Here is a 20,077-nt window from a genome sequence, read left to right as displayed (position 1 = left end):
GCTTGGATCAGACCTTATATTGAGGGTTGATGGGTGGGTAAGCCTGCACATATGCAGTTTGCCCATCTGTTCACAGAAGTAGCCTTTAATATTGTTTTTGATTAGATTGGCTGTGGCCAAGAAGCTCATAAATGCTGCAAACACATGCTTATTCCTTACGGGAGCCTCTGAAATGCAGTGATTTTGGTTTCTCTTTACCTGCTGGTTCATGTGCAACTGGACCACACATGATTTGGCACTTTTCAAGGGCTGTAGGTGCATGCTTAACAGCTGAAGATGTATGGAGAGACCAGTGCCAGGCTGCTACAGTGCTTTTACCTGGAAGAGAAGGCCAGGTTACACTGTTCCAGTATGCAAGTATGGAGTCTGGAATACAGATTCTAGTTTAGAAATCTCTCTTCCAATTTCTTTTGCCTTGCCATTCTGGCATTTTGTAAAGCGAGTTTCTAGTAACTCGAAATTGGGACACAGTGGTTCATCTGCCGTGGATAGCAGGGGAGTAGGGGCTTGAGATGAACTCCTTAGTCTCATCTAGGTTTTAGAGGAATCCAAGTTAGGGTGAATGTTGACCTAACATACCTTGAGTATCCTTCTCTGAAATTGTTCCTCCTCCCATTCAAGTGGGATGGAATTAGTTTTTTGAATGTAAAAGGACATCTGAATGAACTTTCATTTGTTTTTGTTAGTCATTTATACATACTAGAAGATGGTCTTGGGACAGGTTGAGTCTTTATTTCCCAGTGGCTTCTGGATTTTCTAAGGGTGTAGTGCAATGAGAAGTCTAATGCCAAGAATGCATTCCAACATGCTGCAGAGTAGGAAATTTGATCCCTAAAATGTTGACTTAGTGTTGGTTATGGTACATATTAGAAATCACCCAGTAATCCAGGACAGATTTTTGTCGCCCTCCAGGAAGCTAATGTTGATATGAAATACTAAGGGGCTTTGGGTACCGGGGCTATGTGCTCCGCAGGCCGAGTGCTGCTTAAATTGCCACACATATGAAGAGGAAATGTGCCATGTGCTTTTTTTTCCTCTTTTGCATTTGGGCTTCCTTATGGCTTCATTGCTTCTGGGTTCCCAAGTCTGCGATGTTAGATATTAGACTTCCTCCTCCCTTGGCACGGGCACATTCATGATTTTCTGTGGCTCATCACCGGCAGCCAAGATTTTTGTATGCTTTTTCCCTCTTAAACTTGTTAGCTTTCAGCTTGCTTGTTTATAGACATCTCTGTTAAAAGGAACTCCCTGCTCAAGATCTAGCACCAGCATGACGGCAGCAGGGGAGCTTAGGGGTTGGTGTGATATCAGTCATTTAAAAACCCATTTTGCTGTGTGCTTGGTGGTTTTTATTTTGCCTCCTGTTTTCCTTGAGGTCACAACTTGCTTGCTGGGCATGAGTGCATCTGGGTCCAGCTGTTTACTCTCAACTGACTTACGCCTGGTATACTTTGACTTTAAGCAGAATGTGAGTTCAGCCACGTGGTAGATGATTAAAGGCTCCATAGTGCTGGGCACTTCCTTTTAGAGGAAACAAAAATGTCTTTGGGCTCTTCTTGAACAGTGATTTCCCCCTCTCTCTGGGTAGACCTTATTATGGCTTTCACTTGTCCTTAGTGAACAAATCACCTGAGCAGAAATGTGAGAATTAGTTGCTGTTTGTTACTGTGTCTTGTCTGATGCATACAGATTGCTTAAGGTGGTAGAGCTCTTGGGTTAGTCCACCACTAATAGGCCTCTAACTTTTTACCTGTTTAGGAATCTGGCTGCAAGAGATAACTCTATTATAAAGGATTTGGGGAACAGTTCTATAGGCAGTTGATATATAATTTTGTCCTGGTCTGGGAATAGGCTGAGAATCTCACTGAGATCCCAGTTTTCAAATGATGGCATGATGTAGGTGAGTATTAATGACAGCGACCATGCATTTGAGCACCTAACAGTGAGCCAAGTTTTTGCTGGGTCTCTCCATGAATTTACTTATTTAATCTTCAAAACCACAACAGGTGGGTTGTATTGTTACTCCTCCCACTTTACAGATGAGGAAATAGAGTAAAAATGAGAAATTTGCCCAAGGGCAAAAAGCTAGTAAAAGGTAGAGTTCTGATATGAATAAAGGTTTGTCTGATTCTCTAGAGCTGTAACATAAAATACTAAATTTGTTTCCTCAAAATAAATTATTTAAGCACTAAGACTTACTGGGACATTATTTTTGTAATAGCCTGGAACTCTTAAATGGGGTGAAAGATTAAAAGCCTTTATTTTTTTTAATTGATTTTTTCAGTATCGGATACTTTATTTATTTATTTTTTTAAGATTTATTTATTCAGAGAGAGAGAGAGAGGCAGAGACACAGGCAGAGGGAGAAGCAGGCTCCATGCAGGAAGCCTGATGTGGGACTCCATCCCGGGTCTCCAGGATCACACCCTGGCTGCAGGCGGTGCTAAACCGCTGCACCACTGGGGCTGCCCTAAAAGCCTTTAGTTACAGTTGTACATTATGCCTAAATTTCTGTCCATCTAGAATTTTATTTAAGTTTCTGATAAATGGCCATGTCATCTCAATGGTAAGAATTGGCAACATTTGATCCTCAAGCCACTTTCTTTTCGAGAGGGATCTTTGAGTAGAGTGAGGGTAGGGGTGGGATTGAGGCTCATAGAGTCCTTCACTTAGATCAAAGTGAGAGTAACTTGCATTATGGGAGTATTTGCAGAGTGATTTTACTTTCTATGACTTGGAGCACTTGCAGGAGAGGCAAGGATTATTGTCTTAATTTCCATTAGGGGAAAGTGAACACATAAAGATTAAGTACCTCACACAAAGTTCCATGGCAGAAACAGCTCTATAACCAAAGTTTAAAGTTCCCTTAGGCTGTGTGACTTTAGGTAAGTCACTTAACTTCTTTGAATCTGTATCCTCAACTATATAATGAGGTAAAAAATACCAGGCTTTAATAAGTATTAAAAAGATATATGAAAGTACTATTATCAAATAAAACTTGAACATGACTCCTAGTTGGTAGAGAGGCCCCTGCTTGAGAGTGGGATAGTACTGATGGGTTAAAGACAGTTGGTCTTCACTGAATTAAAACCTATCCTATAGTTCTTAGCTAAATATAAGTTATATTAATGCTTAAAAAATTTTTTTTATTAAGTACTTGTTCTAGTTTGAGAAATAGATTAGTGCAGTGGTTCTCTATGGGGTTCCTAACATCAGCATCAGCATTACCTGGGCCCAGTTTAGAAGAGTAAAGGGGCACCTGGGTGGCTCTGTCAGTTAAGCTTCCGACTCGTGATTTTAGTTCACATCTTGATCCTCAGGGTCATGAATTCAAGCCCCACATTGGGCTCCATGCTGGGTGTGGAGGTAGCTAAGAGAAAGAAAGAAAGAAAAATGCAAATATTCATCCAAACCTACTGAATCCAGAACTCTAGCAGGGTGTTTTAACAGGTCCTCCAGGCCATTGTGATGCATACCCAAGTTAGAGCTACCACATTGGTGCATTTATGCTCAACTGGGCTACAGAGTATATCTGAATTACCTGAGGGGCTTTTTCCAGTTTACATCATAGGCTGATATTTCAGATGTATCTGCTCCACTCATGATGTGAGAGAGTTACTGGATAGAGAAAAGGTTAAAAGTGTTTGGGGTTGTGGGAGAAGAAAGGAAATACTTTTGAGATGGATCTTCTATGCAATAATGATAAACTCCAGTGACCGAACAGATCTGTTTCTTTATAGGGCTTGGGGACTCCTTGCCTTGCATTTCTCTTAGCTCTTTGGTGACATGTAGCATGAAGATAATCTGAATCTGTGGTACTGGTTGTTTGATGAAGGTGGAAAAGTTCATTGTAGGATGGTGACTGTGTGGTCACTAGGTATGACCAGCCAAGTAAATTGCCTAAGAAAGTGATTCTTGAAAATGCTGCTCATAGGCCAGTTTGGGAGCTTTGGTTAAATGTTATGATGTCCCTTCTGCTCGTGATGGCCAGCTGATCTGAGACCAGGGCCTGTGGTGATCTGGTGGTCTCTCGGTAGGTCATCCTTAATGACCTCCCTCCCTCTCTCACCCCTTAGTCCCCAGTGGCTAGCCAGAGTTTTGCTGTGATTCCTTTCTTTGTGTCCCTTGTTGTGAAGTTCTAACAAATAAACCCTGTACATTAACTCCATACAAGCTGCCCATCTTTGAAGTGGATGAGGTCTCTCTGATGAGTGAACGTTTGAGCCAAGACCTGTCCCCAGTTGTATAACTTAATAAATAATGATTGTGCTTGGCATAGAAATGGAAGTTGAGAAATGGTCAGGTAATAAACAGTAACAATGCAAAACCTCGTGGAGAACCAGTGTTCTAGTACAATTGTGCTTTCTGAAAGCCTGGTGTGGTTTCTGTATCGATCTCATTACAAGTTTCCTTGTACCAGGCCTCTTTTCCCTCCTAGCCTAGCCTAGGAGTGACGGTGTGATCACCGTGACCCAGCTGCGATGAAGGCCAAGGCTTCTAGGAGGCAGTGTGCTGACAGTTTGATCTGTGATTTGACATTTGTAGGTACAGACAAATAATTCTAGTAGGGAGTCATATGTTCTTTGTGTGTGCTTGTGTGTGTGTTTTAAACTTTATCATCCCTCTGCCTTCTAGCTTGATTTTTCTCTTATTTTTTCTCTTTTTCATTCTCTCTTTTGGTGGTGTCTAACTAAGTAGAATGCAGAGCACATGGAGACCTAGTTTTACCACATAGAGCTGGTAAAATGTCTTTAAAGTACTGAAGATGCAACTTAAACCACTTTCAGATCAACATCAGTTCAGTGAAAAGATTCCTGGTCTCTCTCTACCTCTGTTGGAGGTACTTGCCCAAGTAGAGGCAGGAAAGGCCTTTGTCTAACTAATAAACAGAAGTTTTCCTAAATGATCTCTACCTCTTCTCTCTTTTCCCCACTTTATTGGTCTGCAGACTGTTTCTTAGCCCTCCTTAGTCTGTTTATGGGGTTGTGTTGGTACAGGACAGATTTGTAACATATTGTTTTTCTTTCTAGTCTGTGATTTGAATCTTTTGCTTTTCCAAAGCAATGTTGAATCGGCTTCTTTAAAACCCCTACATAAAACCTCAAGTGACCAATATGTGGTCTCATTATGGTATTTTGGGTTAAAATAAAATGAGATTGAGATAGCTGGGTTCATCCACCCAGACACATTCACCAGAAGGGAATTCTGACTATCAAGATAGTCTTGAATAAGACTATCTCCAAAGAGTATATGAGCCAGAACAGACTTGGGGATGGGGAGGGGGGTGGTGGTGAAGAAGAGATAAATTTTAGCTAGATTTATATAACTTAGCATGCCAAGTATCCATCTCAATTTGATTATACTGGCCAGAGATAGCAAATAGAGAGACAAATAAGCTTCAGAAAAGATAGCTGGTAACTTTGGTCTGGTTCAGTATATTTCTGGTATAAATGATGAAGCCAGGGACTCTGGGACACATTCTTGTGAACAGTGGTATAGAGGAGGTGGGTGCCAATGTACTTTTGGAGCTGAAAAGAGCTGGAAAACATACAGGACTCTACGGCTTTTCATTTGGGGAATTGCTGACCTTAAAAAAGCCTGAGGATTTGGAGGCACCTAATCTTAATAAGGTTGGCTGTGCCCTGGGCCATTCTTTAACTTACTTGATTGTCCCCGTTTCAGTTCAGAGTAGACTTAAGGGGACCAGGTGAAAGACCTTCATATTTGGAAAGTGGTCCAAGGCAGCCCCAGGAATTAAATAACCATAGTGGCATTGCTGCTTCTCAGTGTCTTTACAGGACTTGATTGGATTGGTGACAAACGGAATCTCCGACTGCATGTAAATCAAGTTCCTACAGCTCAGTGATGTGTCACAGATACCTTTTTTAGTACAGAAGGAGAAATTTTGGCAGGATGTAGAACTGTGCACTTAGAGAAATTTGGGATCTTTTTATATAACCCATGCAAGACCAGTCCAAGTTTGGAGTTAGAGATAAAATAAAAGGAGTGTGTGTGTGGGGGGGATGAGAGCTTTTTAAAGAGAAAGCAAATGAGGCCTTAAAGTTTTGCAACTAGGAGCAGCTTTGGCCTTTGCCTTTTGTGTTTGTTTTTGAGCAGTTATCTGCGAAGCAGTTTAATATGGGAGAAGGAAGAATATTTTAGAAACTAGGTCAGAAGAAGTAGGTGTGATTTAGAAGTGTTGTCTTTATTGAAAAGTTGCTATGTACCCTCCTGGGTGAAGCTCTGTTTATAACGTTACACGACCCTTGTCTCTCCGTGTATTCCTTAAGTGTGCCATTTCACTTAATGATAAGGGATAAGTAAGCAGGGCAGAAAATATCTAAAAACCTGTGCCTCTCAGTTCGGCTTGTGGTCCATCCACTAGTAGAAACACCAAAGAATGGTTTGTGGGAGGAAGTATCTTTTACTGGTGTCAACTCATACCACCTCATGTGGGTAGCAAGGTCTATACATTGTTTTTAATTATTGAGCATGTATTGGGATGCAGTAACCCAACCTATCTTTCTTGCATACATCAAGATTTCCTAGACTTTGATCATATTCCCCATTTCTCAGGAATTTTCAGGAAAATAACTTTCTCTTAGCTCGCTTAATTGCCCAGTCCTGGTATTGACTTACTTGCCAATGTAAGAAGTCTTATAGCAGAACTTTTATTGGAAAACCTGTGAGTACCTACCTTCCATTTGCCGGTTGCTTACAGTAATGCAACAAATACTTACTGAACTTCTACAATGTATCTGTCACTGTGTTGTGAACATAGGAGTCCTAATTTCTGCCTCCATGAAGTACTTTCTAGTGGGGAAAGATGTAAGTAAATAATTACAAGTAACCATAATTGTAATAAATGTGCTGGAGAAGTACCACCTTCAGTAAATTATCTTCCAACTATTTTTTAAAGTGAATTTTTATTTATGATTACCTTGGCTACTGGGTGGCTTTGTAATATTGGGCTCTTGGGATGGGTACTGGTCAGTTCTGATTCCCTTTCCCTTCACTGCTCCAGGGTCAAGTGTTACAGGAAATTCTCCATCTAAGATTGGACTTGTAATGGGCTAGAGTCCATTGTTTCTCATCGAGGCTCTTCTTTGTGTGGAGATGCATTGCAGGACATTTGGCATCCTGCTCCCCAGGTAATAAATGCCAGTAGCACCACAGAGTTGATGTGATAACCAAAAAAAAAAAGGCACTTGCATACATTTATTTCCAAACACTTCTCAGGGGTTTAATATTGTCCTGGTTGAAAACTATTGGGCTTTACTGTCAGGATTCTTGGGAGGAGAATCCTTGGGATTCCTTTGGGAGAACAGACTGAAAGTAGGTAGAGCTTGAAAACTGGACTGGTCAACCCTTTTGATGTCTGACCTGTATGTTCTTGATTTTTAAGCTGGTATTTTGAAAGTGCTTCCAACTTATTCTGCTTTTTCTCTTATTGAGGGTAGAGGGAACTAATGTCTGTTGTATGTGTAGTTTATGAATTGGTACTTTAACAAGCATTTCACATATTTAATCATTTCAATGGTCTTATATCTTTGTTAGTTTTTAATCCCCATTATATGGATGGTTCTGGTGCCAAGGGAAGTGACTTGCTCAAAGTAGTTTCAAAGCCTGTGCTTTTTTTTCTTTTTTAAAAGGCATAACCTCAGTCTATTTGTTAGTTAACCTCTAGTTGATCACTTTGGGTTTCTAGTCTTGAGAGTATGTGACCAGACCTTAAGTGTTCTAGTTGCCTACCCTTGTTTCTGGAAATTTAGGACTTGATAGCAAAATTGTGGGTGCTAGAGGATATAACAATTAAACACACATCTACCTCTAGTACCTCTTGACACATACCCACTAGCTTATCTATTCTAGTCTAGGATATAGACATTAAACAAGATCAGTAGTAAACCATAGTCTTCTAGTGATACATGCTCAGGAGAAAAGTTAATCATGGACCAGGTCTAAGGTGTGCAGGATTGAAATTTTGTTTATTTATTTATTTTAAAATTTTATTCATGAGAGACGCAGAGAGGCAGGGACCTAGGCAGAGGGGAGAAGCAGACTCCCTGCGGGGAGCCCAATATAGGACTCCATCCCAGAATCCTGGGATCATGACCTGAGCTAAAGGCAGATAGATGCTCAACCACTGAGCTACCCAGGTGCCCCACGGGATTGAAATTTTAGATGTGTTCACCAGGGAAGGCCAAGTTAAAGTGTTACTTGATGTGGAAGAGAGCTATACTAATATACCTAAAGAAAGTGTATTCCTGGTGGAGATGGGTGAGGCCAGAGTATGTCCAACTGGTTTGAGGAAGAGGGTTTTGTTTTAATGTATTAACTCGGTTCATTCAGCCTAAAGAGTGCTACTATTGTCTCTATTCTGTTGATGCAGAAACTGAGGGATGGAGAAGTCGAAGACCTTGCAAAGGCAGAGCTCTTAACCATTGTTTAGGACTGGCCACCCAGGGCCAAAGCATTTTCTCTGCAAGAATGAGGTTAGGAATTGCAAGGCCTCTAGAATTTCACTTTCTCTTCCACAGTCCTCTTTCTTTTCCTACTTTTAAAGAAGGAAAGTTTGTTTTACACACAAGTCTTTACCAACCTGGAGCTTATAGTCTAGCCTAGGATAGAGACATGAACAGGATAAGTATATAGTATGTTAGTGATACATGTTTAGGTGAACAAGACAATGTAGGGACTTGGTAGAGGAATTTGGGAAAGCTTGGCTTTTGACTGAGAATGCTGCTTATTTATTTGGGAATCTGGGAATCTGAGGTGCATTCCTGGTGGTTTCTCTATTGGCCAGGCACTGCCCTCTTTAGACCATTGTTTGGTTAAGGAAACTGAATGTGGATCTGAGTTCTAGAGTCCTTGGTACTGGAGATGGGAGGAGTTTTGGAAAGAGGGCATGTGGCCCAAATGCTCCCAGACTGGACATGAGAATCGCCTGAGGAGATTCCTGGCCTTGTCCCAGAGCTGCTGATTCAGAATCTGGAGGGCAGGATTCCACTGTGTTGCTGAGGAGGTTAAGGTACATCCTGGTTAGTACTTTGCTACCGCTCCCCTCCCCCCACCCTGCCATCCCCAGTCTACCCCAGGGAGTTGGTCAGAGAACTAGGAGAGGACCCAGGTGTCCTTTTAGTCTAGTACTCTTTACCATGTTGTGCTGCTCCCTTACTCTTGAGATTAAAAAGTTGTAAAGAAGAGGATGTTTAATTTTATCAAATGGCATTTCAGTTCCTGTTTAATCATCTTCTTGGGGCCTTACTGTTTTTAAAACCTGGGATTGAAGCAGTACCTAAAGAGGAATTCTTTTTCAAGAAGCTGTGTGGTTTCCTCAGAGGCTTTTGTAATTCGTTGGAAATGGGAGAGATTGGTTAAATTTGGCCTTTCAAAAAAGTGATCTTCATCATTTTCAGAAGAGCATATTCTCTGTGAAAGGTGGCTAATGAAAGTGCTCTGGATGAGGACTTTATCATTTGTTGAGTTCTTTAGTTTGGTGCTATTGCTGCATTATTTGAAGGACTCTTTCTGGAACCAAAGAAGAAATAAAGAAAATAGCAGCCACCTGGTTGTGGTTTTTCTGGCATGCCTCATTTGGGTGGACAGCTGTGAGGTGGTTATTACAGTTGGCTCTCATAATCTGTTTGAGTTTGCTAGGTGATTCAATAATTTACCTCTTTGGTCTCTTTTTTTCTACCCTTAGAGAGTTTTCTCTGATCATCTGATTTGGAAAGAGCATAGTTAGCCTAAATATCTCTGAGCCAGGGAGAGAGGCACCTTGTTCTCTATCACTTTAGAGACAAGTATGGTTTGGAAGGTCAAGTCTGATGTCTGAGTGCAGCCCCTCCTAGGGATTTGGTTAGGCTGGTGCTTCAGGTGATGGCTTTGAAATGAGTTCTTAGTCTGCAAAGGAGGAACACGCCCTAATTTTCTAGAATCATTTCTGTAAACAGAATAGGGTTGATAGAACTTTTCATTGAGTTGGATTTTTAAATTTACATTCAATTTGAACACTTAGAGAATTTTGTAAGTTTTTTTATACCTCTTTGCAGTGATAGTGGTAATTTCTCTCCCAGAGGCAGATGACCAGTTGCTTAGAACTTGAATGAACTAGAACTAGAATGAATTGTTTTTCATCTCTCGTAAAGTAGAAATTTTGGGGTGTGATTCTCAGGTTAAGGAGGATAACAATTTTAGGCTGAGTGGGTTTGATTTCCTGGGTCAGGTGTTGGTCTGATGAGGTTTTTTTTTTTTTTTTTCCTATCATCAGCTTAGCTTCAGAAAAATCTTAAATACTGTCTCTGGGTGAGGCCAAATTGGAGGTTAAGGAATGTCTTATTGTCATCCTAGGCCCATGAACAGTAGGGAAACCTGACTGCTTAAAATGCAAAACAAAATAAAGGAAGTCTCCTTATTTTAGGAGACAGAATCTGAGGATGGAACTAAACAAGCACGTTTCTGGGCAATTTCTCTTCAGGTTGGGTAGGGGTCCTTGACCAATTTTCCCAGCCATGAAATACTGGAAGAGTAAGAAAAGGATGAAGAGGTTTGGATACAGATGTGGCTGGGGAAGAGGGCACAATGAGAATAATTTACTCTGGTTAATTATTGTGTACCAAGGTAAAAAGGGTAGTTCTTTTTAGGGGAGTCTACTCTGTCCATCCTAGGATCCCAGTGGAGCCACGTGGAGCTTGGGGGAAGCTGAAAGCGTTGATTGGGAGAGGCCTTACCTTTTATATTTGTCCCTGCCTGGAATGCTCCTCAACAGGGGAGGGTCCCAAACGGGAACTGGATCAACAGCTGCCGCCTGTCCCTGTAATCACAGGAAGCTGAGGCCGGGTGCCTTTGTATGGGAGCTCCGCAGCCAGACAATAGTTTGTGCTGGCGGGGCCATGTGGCGAGTCACGTGACCTGGGGCTGTTTTCTGCCGGGGTCCTTACCCATCTGTTCTCTCGGCTCTTTCTGGGTTATCAGGCCCCAGTCCAAGTCCTCCCAGGCAGCCAGCTTCATGGCCAGAGATTACGAGCACTAACCTTCCTGGCAGGGGCGGTGTGGCTTCGCGTTTATGCAGATTAGCCATGTGTTTCTCACTTCAAGGCGTTCCACAGGAAAAGCCTTTTCCTGTGTTTGGCTCTCAGTGGGCGGTTCCCAGCTTACTGTACTGGGACTCAGCAAGCAGCAGGCGTGCACGAGAGGGATCACAGTACACTGGCCCCCTCCCATTCCACCTCCAGTGCTACGTCACCACAACACAACCGCTCGCGCTCTCATACTGTTGGTGTCATTCATTCGGTGCCAAGATTGCTTTAAAAAATTCCCTTGGCCCCAGTTCAAACAGGAGTACAGCTGGGATGTGTTAGATTTTAGGCAGTCTGCCCTCAATTTGAGATGAGTTATAAATAGCAGTGCCGACTTCCTTAACTACCGCTCTCTGAGGTAAAATGCAGGTTAATTACTGTGGGAATCAATTAGGGGGTTCTTTCGGTTAAAGAGCCAGGGATGCCTTTTTTTATTGTTATTATTAAAAGTCATACAACAAATCTGGCCAGGAATGAATTGAAAGCACAAGGAGTAAGAAATAATATTTAAATGTCCAAATTCCAGGTTATGGCACTAAGTTTATACTGACCCCAACTAGTTGGCATTTAGGATGACAGAACAAATGGTAGTCCAGGCTTGTTTCTGATGGACACCTTTTCTGCAGCCCTGGCCCATCCATCTCTACTCCTGTTCTTTCCAGTCTTTGGGTACCAAATCTGGTTCCTTAAACATTTGCTGCCTGGTCACTTCCTTTCTGTATCTTTGGGTTGAGACTGAAGCCAGAGCTTTCTTAGGTTGGACTTTTATTTCAGGAAAGTTAAGTTTATCTTTCTTGGTGCCACTACAGAATGGTGTGATACATTTTGGTGAATAGTATCTTTCTACTTGGAAGTTTGAAGGAAGAGGGCATTGAGGGTGGTCTTCTCTGCTGTCTTCTCAGTCACAGTCAGAATTTGAAAAATTTGAAGTTTGTTCTATCTCAGGAATCCTGAGGGTTGTTAGGGCTTTCCTTGGTGCAATAAGAAGTTGTAAGGGATCCCACCATTAGCCCACTGGTCTGGAGGGGCATATAATTTCTTTTGCCTGGAATAGAGGGACTCTAAGCAAATGCTTAGTCAACAAGCTGTTCTGAATATTCAGAGGATCTAGCCTACTAGGCATCCTTGCCTTTGATGCCCCTAAACTGCATCTTCTGATGCGTTTTATTTGGCACACAGTTTGTGACATGGCCAGTGATCTGGAAAGAGATAAGTGGTAGATGGAATTGGATTTTTTTTTCCTTATGGCTCTTTCCCTCTTTTTTATTTTTATTTTTTAATGGATGCAGGAGAGTATATAGCAAGGGGCCCTACTTTCCTGATCAAAATGACAGCATTTTCCTCTCATTTATGTGTCTTTGTGGCAGAGCCTTTGCTTTTGAAGTGTAATCACAGTAATCTACTCCTGTGGTTTCCTATTGAAAGAGTTTCTTCTCCATCATTCCCAGAGTGGAATCTCTGGCTCTTTGCAACCAGAGTTTGGTGTTTGCCATCCCCTGCCTCTTCCTTGGTGCCTGCTTGACTGCTGATACTGGCTTTTCTGTCTTGTATGTAGTAGGAATTTTTCTGGCTTAAAATTGCTATTTTTCAATAAAACTGATTAGTGATGATTTAAGGCCCCCTTCTCTGTTATGAGAGATTGTAAGATGGCATTTCATCTATAACTACAAATCACAAATCTTTCACAATAGTTTTAAATGTCAGAAGTGTGAGTTAGGTCTCTACCTCTTCTGATACGAACAGATGTTTAACTTTGACATGAGACCAGAGTAGTCAGATTGTTTGAACTGAGTATATTTTAGTTTGCAATGCTGCTGATTCTGTTGGTGATAAATGTTTGGTGAAGGGAAGGGGTCAGAAATCTGATGTCCAGGAAGGGGAAATGTCTTAATTTTATTTTTAGAATAAGAATTTCTTTGACTTGCATTTATTTTTGGCCTACAAAGATTTCCTAAAGTTGATAGAGGAATCCTTGAAACCTTTATTATCTATCCCCCCTCTTAAGTAACTGTCCTCCATTGGGAGTACAGGAACCTAGATATGAGGGAGCAAAAGGTGACTTTTTGTTTTTAAGCAGTATGTTTGAGGATGTCTTTGCAGTTTGAAGACTTCTCTGGTGTAGGATGGCACATAAGAATCTTCTCAAAAGTGTGCTTGTTTTCCCTTGGCTGTTTGTTCCATCCTGCCCTCTTTTTTTCTTTCAGTTCAATCCACATTTTTTTTTCTTCCCTCAAAGTCATAGCCTGGTTTAGGGTGCACCCTGGCCCTATGGCTAGATGATTTGATCTGGGCTTTCTCCCCATAGTGTCCCCTACCTACTTTTTACAGTAGGGCAGCCTAGCACATTGGAGTTACTGACCCCTAGCTCTGCACTAAAGGACTTTGAAGGGAAAAACACCCAATCTCTGGCTTCCTAGTCTTGAGAGATGCAGTCAGTTAACTAGACAACGAAGTGGTAAATCTTACAATTCTGACTGAATTTACTCTAGGACATTTAGAAATGTGGCAGATTGAGAGTGTGTTGAAGAATGGGAAGTGCCTTCCTGTTGAAGGGTTGTTTCTGCTAGTGAAAGCCATTGTGGATAGGAGGGCGAGGCAGGATACCATTGTGTAGAGCTAGGCATGCCTAGGTTGATGTGAAACTGAAAAATGTGTAGAACTGGAGCACACTGTGGAGGGCTTTAGAGCCAGGCAGAAGCACTATTTATCATTATCGATAATAGTTACTACTTATTGGACATTTAAATACCAGGCACTGTGTGTAGTGTGTTATGTGCATTTTATTTTTGTTTTTCAAGATTTATTTATTGAGGGTGGGGAAGGGGCAGAGGGAGAGAATCCTAAGCAGACTCCCTGCTGAGCGTGGAGCCCCGGGGGCGGGGGGGGGGGGGTTGATCTCACAACCCTGAGATTATGACCTGAGCTGAAGCCAAGAGTTGGGTGCTCAACTGACTGAGGCACCCAGGCACTCCAAGTTATGTGCATTTTAGGTGAAAAAGTTTTCTCTGTTTAGATGGACTTATGTTCAAGATCAGACAGTGATAGAGTTAGGATTTGAGCTCAAGTTTACAGACTTACTACATTCTTTACTGTTTCTATGCAATACTGTACCGGATATAAATAGGAAGTTTGGAGCTATTGGTGAACAGGGAAAGATGAAAACGATTTGTGAGCATTGCTCTAGAACTGTGCGGTCCAGTATGACAGTCACTAGCCACATGTGGTTATTTGAATTTGATTAAAAGTAAATAAAAATAATTCAGTTTCTCAGTTACACTAGCCATATTTTTAAATACCTGTCACATGTCACAGAAAATTTTATTGGACAGGGTGTCTCTAGATCTCAGTTAATAGTATACATTAGAGTCAGCCAAGAATCTTAAGGGGTGGAAGGGGTGGGGAAGCCCAAGCCCTTCCAGATTTCACTAAGTTGGAATCTCTGGGGAAAGACCCAGGCATTTGTGCGGCCTCACAGAAAATTCTGATCTGTAGCCCTGGTTGATAGCTACTGCTCTAGAAGCTCCACAGTAACCATGGTAATGACTGCCCCTCTTGTGTTATGAGGAGACCTGGATTGACAGAGATACCTAGAGTGGGCTAGTCTCTCTGTTCAGCAAATGTAGTCTCTTCACCTGAGGGCCACATGGACAGCAGCTGCAGTTGGGGATGAGATGAGGATCTGGTCGTTATATGCAGCATAATGTGGCTGTGTAAGCCCCTGAGCTCTTTATGGGATAGACTGGTGATGTTTTGGCTTCATTGCTAAGTGTATCTGGGGAAGACCACATGCTATTTATTACTCACTAGTCCAGTTGTTGTTAAATTTGAATTTCCTAAACAGTCCCCAAAGAATTCATGTAGCTCCAAAATTAATGACAGACTTTTTTGGGGCTTCTGATACAGAGGGAGGACTTGCGCAAATATTGTTTAGGTGGGATTGTTAGAAACATCACTTTAGTAATATTGACATGCAGTAGTGATTTGGGATACAATTTACTATTACTATGGTTCACGGTAGTTTAGAAACTTGAAGGGTGCTTCCATCTTCACTGTTACCTTTTTAGCTCAGACTTTGCTGCAGCCTAAGAATTTGCCTTTGCTTTTTCCCTCTTGGTGTTTAGAAGAGTTTCTGTGGCTTTTGTCTTACCCATTTTCCTCATGACAGTTCAACTCTCCCTCTATTATAAAAATATTTAGGTAGTACTCTGCCCCCAAAAGAAATGTGCAGAGAACCAGTTATCTGAATGTGCCTCCCTCCACTTATCTTAGAGGGCTTTTGTTGTTTTTTTAAGGTCTTATCTACCTTAAGTTATAGAAAATTAACTACTGAATAGCAGTAACAGGAAGGGACCTTAAGTTTAATCTAGACCAGTGGTTCTTAAAGTGTGGCCTCTGGACCAGCAGCATCAAAATCACCATGGAACTATTACCAGTATATAATCTAGGCCCGACCCTGAACCTGTAAAATCAGATACCTTAGGGATGAGTCTCATCAGCCTATGTTTTACCAAGCCCTGTAGGTGATTTTGATGCCTGCTAAAGTTTGAGAACCACTGAACTCCTTAATTTCAGGGCTAATGATATTCAGGCCCAGAGTATTAATATCTGTTCCCCATTCCCAATTTAAGATTCAGTTCTCAAGTTTTGTGTCAAGTCCAGGCCTAATCTTCAACTTGGGTGTATCTATTTAAGGTGTTTAGAGACACCCCCTACTCTTATCCCCATTGATATAGGTAGGTATTTCTGGCTGGAAAACATGCTGGGTCTGTCCTACCTATATAGATCCAATAGGATAGAATTGTGTCAGAAAGTGAATGAGCTGATTGAATCTGTTGTCCCACAAAGAGCTGAAAGAAAGCTGTGTTTGTAGCCAAATACTTGTGAATTGTATTTTGAACTTCCATTATTGGTGTACCTCTATATCTTGTCCTTTAAGGAGACAAAGGTTCTATCCTCCGTACACATTCAAACTCTTGAATATTAAAGGAGATGAACTTTTTAGTTGAGATGCCCAAGGCTCTAAATTCAGAGTCAACAACTATAACTTAGCCACAGTATCTATTTGGAAGAAAGCACAAATGTAAGTGCTTGTGCCATAGTGTGAACAGGTTACAGATAGGCAAGAAAAAAGATTCCACTATTAAAGAATGGAAAAGTCTACATGCTTATATATTTGAATCCCCCCCCCCAAAAAAACAAGGGAATTCCCAACTATAGTATTGAAGCATTAGTTTTGGTGGTGTTGAATTAGATCTTGGCAGAGTATAACAGCACCGTCTTTTCCCAATGAAGGGTCTTTGTTCTGATTTTCTACACCACAGAGTACATATATTCATTGCTCCACACCTGGCCTGTCCCTTGGATCTCAAGTAGTACCACACTTATAAAGGTAGTGCATAGCTTTCATGGTGGTATTCACATTTTGCATATGGCAGAATCAAGGTTCTGAGGAAGATTAAATGACTTGCCCAAGGATTACTGGTCTGTACCACTACTTTTTCACAGTAACTGTTTTCCTTTGTGGCATACAGACCTGTACGCTTGGGTTTATGTTCATATTGGCCAGAGGCTATCAAAGCTTCAGGTTAATGAAATGCTTTTTATTTTGTAGCCATCCAGTCCAATGGATCAGATGGGCAAGATGAGACCTCAGCCATATGGCGGGACTAACCCATACTCGCAACAACAGGGACCTTCATCAGGACCGCAGCAAGGACATGGGTACCCAGGGCAGCCATATGGGTCCCAGACCCCGCAGCGGTACCCGATGGCCATGCAAGGCCGGGTGCAGAGTGCCATGGGTGGCCTCTCTTATGCACAGCAGGTAGATGATGACTCCAATTACCTTAACCCTTGTTGCTGTCCAGGATGTGGTCTTGAGCTGTAGAATCAGAATGAGTCTTTGGCATCTAAACGTCTCGAAAGGAGCATAGGCCAAGAGCTCAGTTGGCTACAATGCTACTTACAAGGCCAAGATTGTGGGCATCATCCCATGTATGCACAAAGAAAAACTGCTCCCTGGCCACAGGCTGTACATATCTGTGTCCTTTGACCTGGTTGGCCTGCTGATACCCACTGAGTAGTGATCTCTGAAGGAGGTGTGGAAAAAAGGCAGGAGCTGGGCACCTATCTACTACAATCAAGAAAAGCCCTTTATTGTGTGCCCTGGGGATGGAAAGGGCCTTTGATGTTTCCTGAAGTCTTCAATATATAGCATCTGATTTTAAATGATTAGGAGGGACTGGGAATAGAAGAAAAGCGGAAGATTGAACAGTAGTGATGCTAACAGTGCTGTTAAAAATGTTAAGATTTCCCTCATCTCCTTTTGTCTGGCCATCTGCACCATTATCTTTTTATTGTCATTTTTTGTTTTGACAGCATTTTCTATCATTTATATTTGAGTAATACTCATACTGAAAACGGAGATGGATAGAATATAAAGCCTAACTTTACTTCTAAGAATTCTAGCAAAATATGCCCTTAAATGTGGAAAATAGGATACTGTCACTTTAGGGAGTTTTTTGTTTTTTGGGGTTTTTTTTCCAATGAGAAGATGGAGAGATGGGTGGATATTATTGGATGTTTTTTTTTTCTTTTGGCCAATTTATCAAATACACACACCCCACCTTGCCCCACCCTGCAAATGCTAGAATTGTGCCTGGTACAAGTAAGCAGGTAGGCTCTCAGATATTTTTTTAATGAAGACTGAATGAAAAGAGAACCAGAGTAGCTTAGTGATTTGCATGCTGTCTGGGTTACTAAACCCTAGGTTTTCAGTCGCCTTAGCCAGGCTGCTATTGACTATTTGTTGTGGCTAGGATATAGATTCCTAATGCTTATAGAACAGTCTTAAACCATGGTAAAGAGGAAGTTCATTGGTGAAAACGGCTGCTCTTGAACTCTTGTTAAGTTGCCCAAATGTTAGTGTAAGTTTTCTGTGAATGAATGCAGTCCACTTGTAGACAAACCAACTAGTAACCCAGCTGGGCTGTCCTTCCTGGCTCGGTTTAGAAAGGCATAGTAGGAAAAACCATGGATCTTCTAGATGGGAGGCTTGGCATACCTGCTTTTTATACTCCTCCTCAGACTGTAGCTTCTGACGGAATACCTTTATTCATCCAGAAGAGTCTGTGCTAAAAGTATCCTTTCCTTTTCTACAGATTCCTCCTTATGGACAACAAGGCCCCAGTGGGTATGGTCAACAGGGCCAAACTCCATATTACAACCAGCAAAGTCCTCACCCCCAGCAGCAGCAGCCGCCCTACTCCCAGCAGCCACCGTCCCAGAACCCTCACGCCCAGCCTTCCTATCAGCAGCAGCCACAGTCTCAGCCACCACAGCTCCAGGCTTCTCAGCCTCCCTATTCCCAGCAGCCATCCCAGCCTCCGCATCAGCAGTCCCCAACTCCATACCCCTCCCAGCAGCCCACCACCCAGCAGCACCCCCAGAGCCAGCCCCCCTACTCACAGCCACAGGCACAGTCTCCCTACCAGCAGCAGCAACCTCAGCAGCCAGCCTCCTCGACGCTCTCCCAGCAGGCTGCATACCCTCAGCCCCAGTCTCAGCAGTCACAGCAAACTGCCTATTCCCAGCAGCGCTTCCCTCCGCCGCAGGTAAGGTGGCCCTGCCTCTCGCCCTTCCCCGTGTGTGACCACAGGCAGCTCGGGGCTTGGTGTCAGGAGGACTTTGCCATACAAATTGGTTCTCTAATGTGCACTTAAAAACCAATTAAACTCTGGGTAAACATGCTAACTAGATTGATTGAACTAATAAAGGCATAACCTTCTTAACTGCATAAAATACCTGTGGCTCTTCTTACTGATGAAGAAATAAGGCAATGGAAAATTACATAGACAGATAAGAAACTAAAGATAATGGGACTGTTTTTGTTTTTATTTTATAACCTAGCATTCAGAACTTGATCATCCAAGTGAGTGTTTTTTTTTTTTTAAAGTTACTTTAGGAGGCTATACTGTACTTTCATTCCAACTGCCATCACATTCTGCTATTGCTCAAAATATTTTGGACCCCTTCATTTGAAATTGCCATCAGAGCTCACATTACATTCTTTAGAATATTCTCAGTGGTGGCAAGTCCTTTCATTTGTTAAAGGTGGATTTGATTTTAGGAAATAGCGAAAATACGTTTGTAGCCATGTCTCTGAATAAGGTAGATGAAGAAGCCTAAAAATAACAATTTGGGCTTTATTCTTTAAAGAGCAAAAATGAGAAGAAGTACCCGAGTCCTGACAGGTCCACTAATGATTCTGGCCATTATTGGAATAAATATCTTATCCTAAGGCAATGTCTTTGAAGGAAGCAGTACTCATTTTAATGCAGAGATTCTACCATGAGGTTGTTTTTTTGGTTTTGTTTTTTAATTGCTTTCATTCCTTGATGGATAAAACTTCTAGTTAGCCATACTTCAGCATTTAACCCCAAGGAATAGCTATCTGTGCTGATAGATGGTCAGCAGTGCTGTTCAGAGTCTTAATCCACTATTGACATTCTTTTTTTTTTTTTAATTAAGCCAGCAACTTTGTTTTTAAGTTTTTATTCTAATTCCAGTTAACATAGTGTTAAATTAGTTTCAGGTGTACAGTATAATGATCGAACAATTCCATATGTCACCCAGTATTCATTGATATTCTTGTCTTATGAGCCATACCTTATATTTTTCTGCTTTCAGATAATATAGAGGGCACTTGGGGAGTTTCTTGCTCCCACCTGTCCTCCGTGAGACAGTCAGTCCTATAGCCCTTTTACCATGAAGCAAGCTTGCCTGGTTTACCAGTACCAGGCCTTCACAGCATTTGTTTTTCTTATTTTAGGAGTTATCTCAAGATTCATTTGGGTCTCAGGCATCCTCAGCCCCCTCAATGACCTCCAGTAAGGGAGGACAAGAAGATATGAACCTGAGTCTTCAGTCAAGACCCTCAAGCTTGCCTGTGAGTATTCTTGCCAACCTCTGAAAGGTGATGGAGCAGAGAAAAAAAG

At 41.8% G+C, this 20,077-nt stretch overlaps 1 protein-coding gene across 7 annotated transcripts in view; it reads left to right on the top strand.

Moving 5' to 3' along the window:
• The window catches only part of ARID1A (AT-rich interaction domain 1A), a 69,628-nt gene that overhangs the window by 8,200 nt on the left and 41,351 nt on the right, over positions 1-20,077 (top strand). For 6 of the 7 annotated variants that reach the window (XM_049098398.1, XM_049098395.1, XM_049098379.1 and 3 more), the window contains exons 2-4: positions 16,693-16,905; positions 18,242-18,694; positions 19,912-20,028. In XM_049098398.1, coding sequence (XP_048954355.1) covers positions 16,693-16,905; positions 18,242-18,694; positions 19,912-20,028 — 783 coding nt within the window. Of the gene's footprint in view, positions 1-14,608; positions 14,792-16,692; positions 16,906-18,241; positions 18,695-19,911; positions 20,029-20,077 lie in introns of those variants that run through there. The other variant, XM_049098401.1, reaches the window with a different exon arrangement.

The sequence above is a fragment of the Canis lupus genome, chromosome 2 (assembly GCF_003254725.2).
Source record: "Canis lupus dingo isolate Sandy chromosome 2, ASM325472v2, whole genome shotgun sequence".
In the NCBI taxonomy this organism is placed as follows: domain Eukaryota; kingdom Metazoa; phylum Chordata; class Mammalia; order Carnivora; family Canidae; genus Canis; species Canis lupus.
The sequence above is the reverse complement of the archived record's forward strand: the minus strand, read 5'-3'. Positions and strand labels throughout refer to the sequence as shown.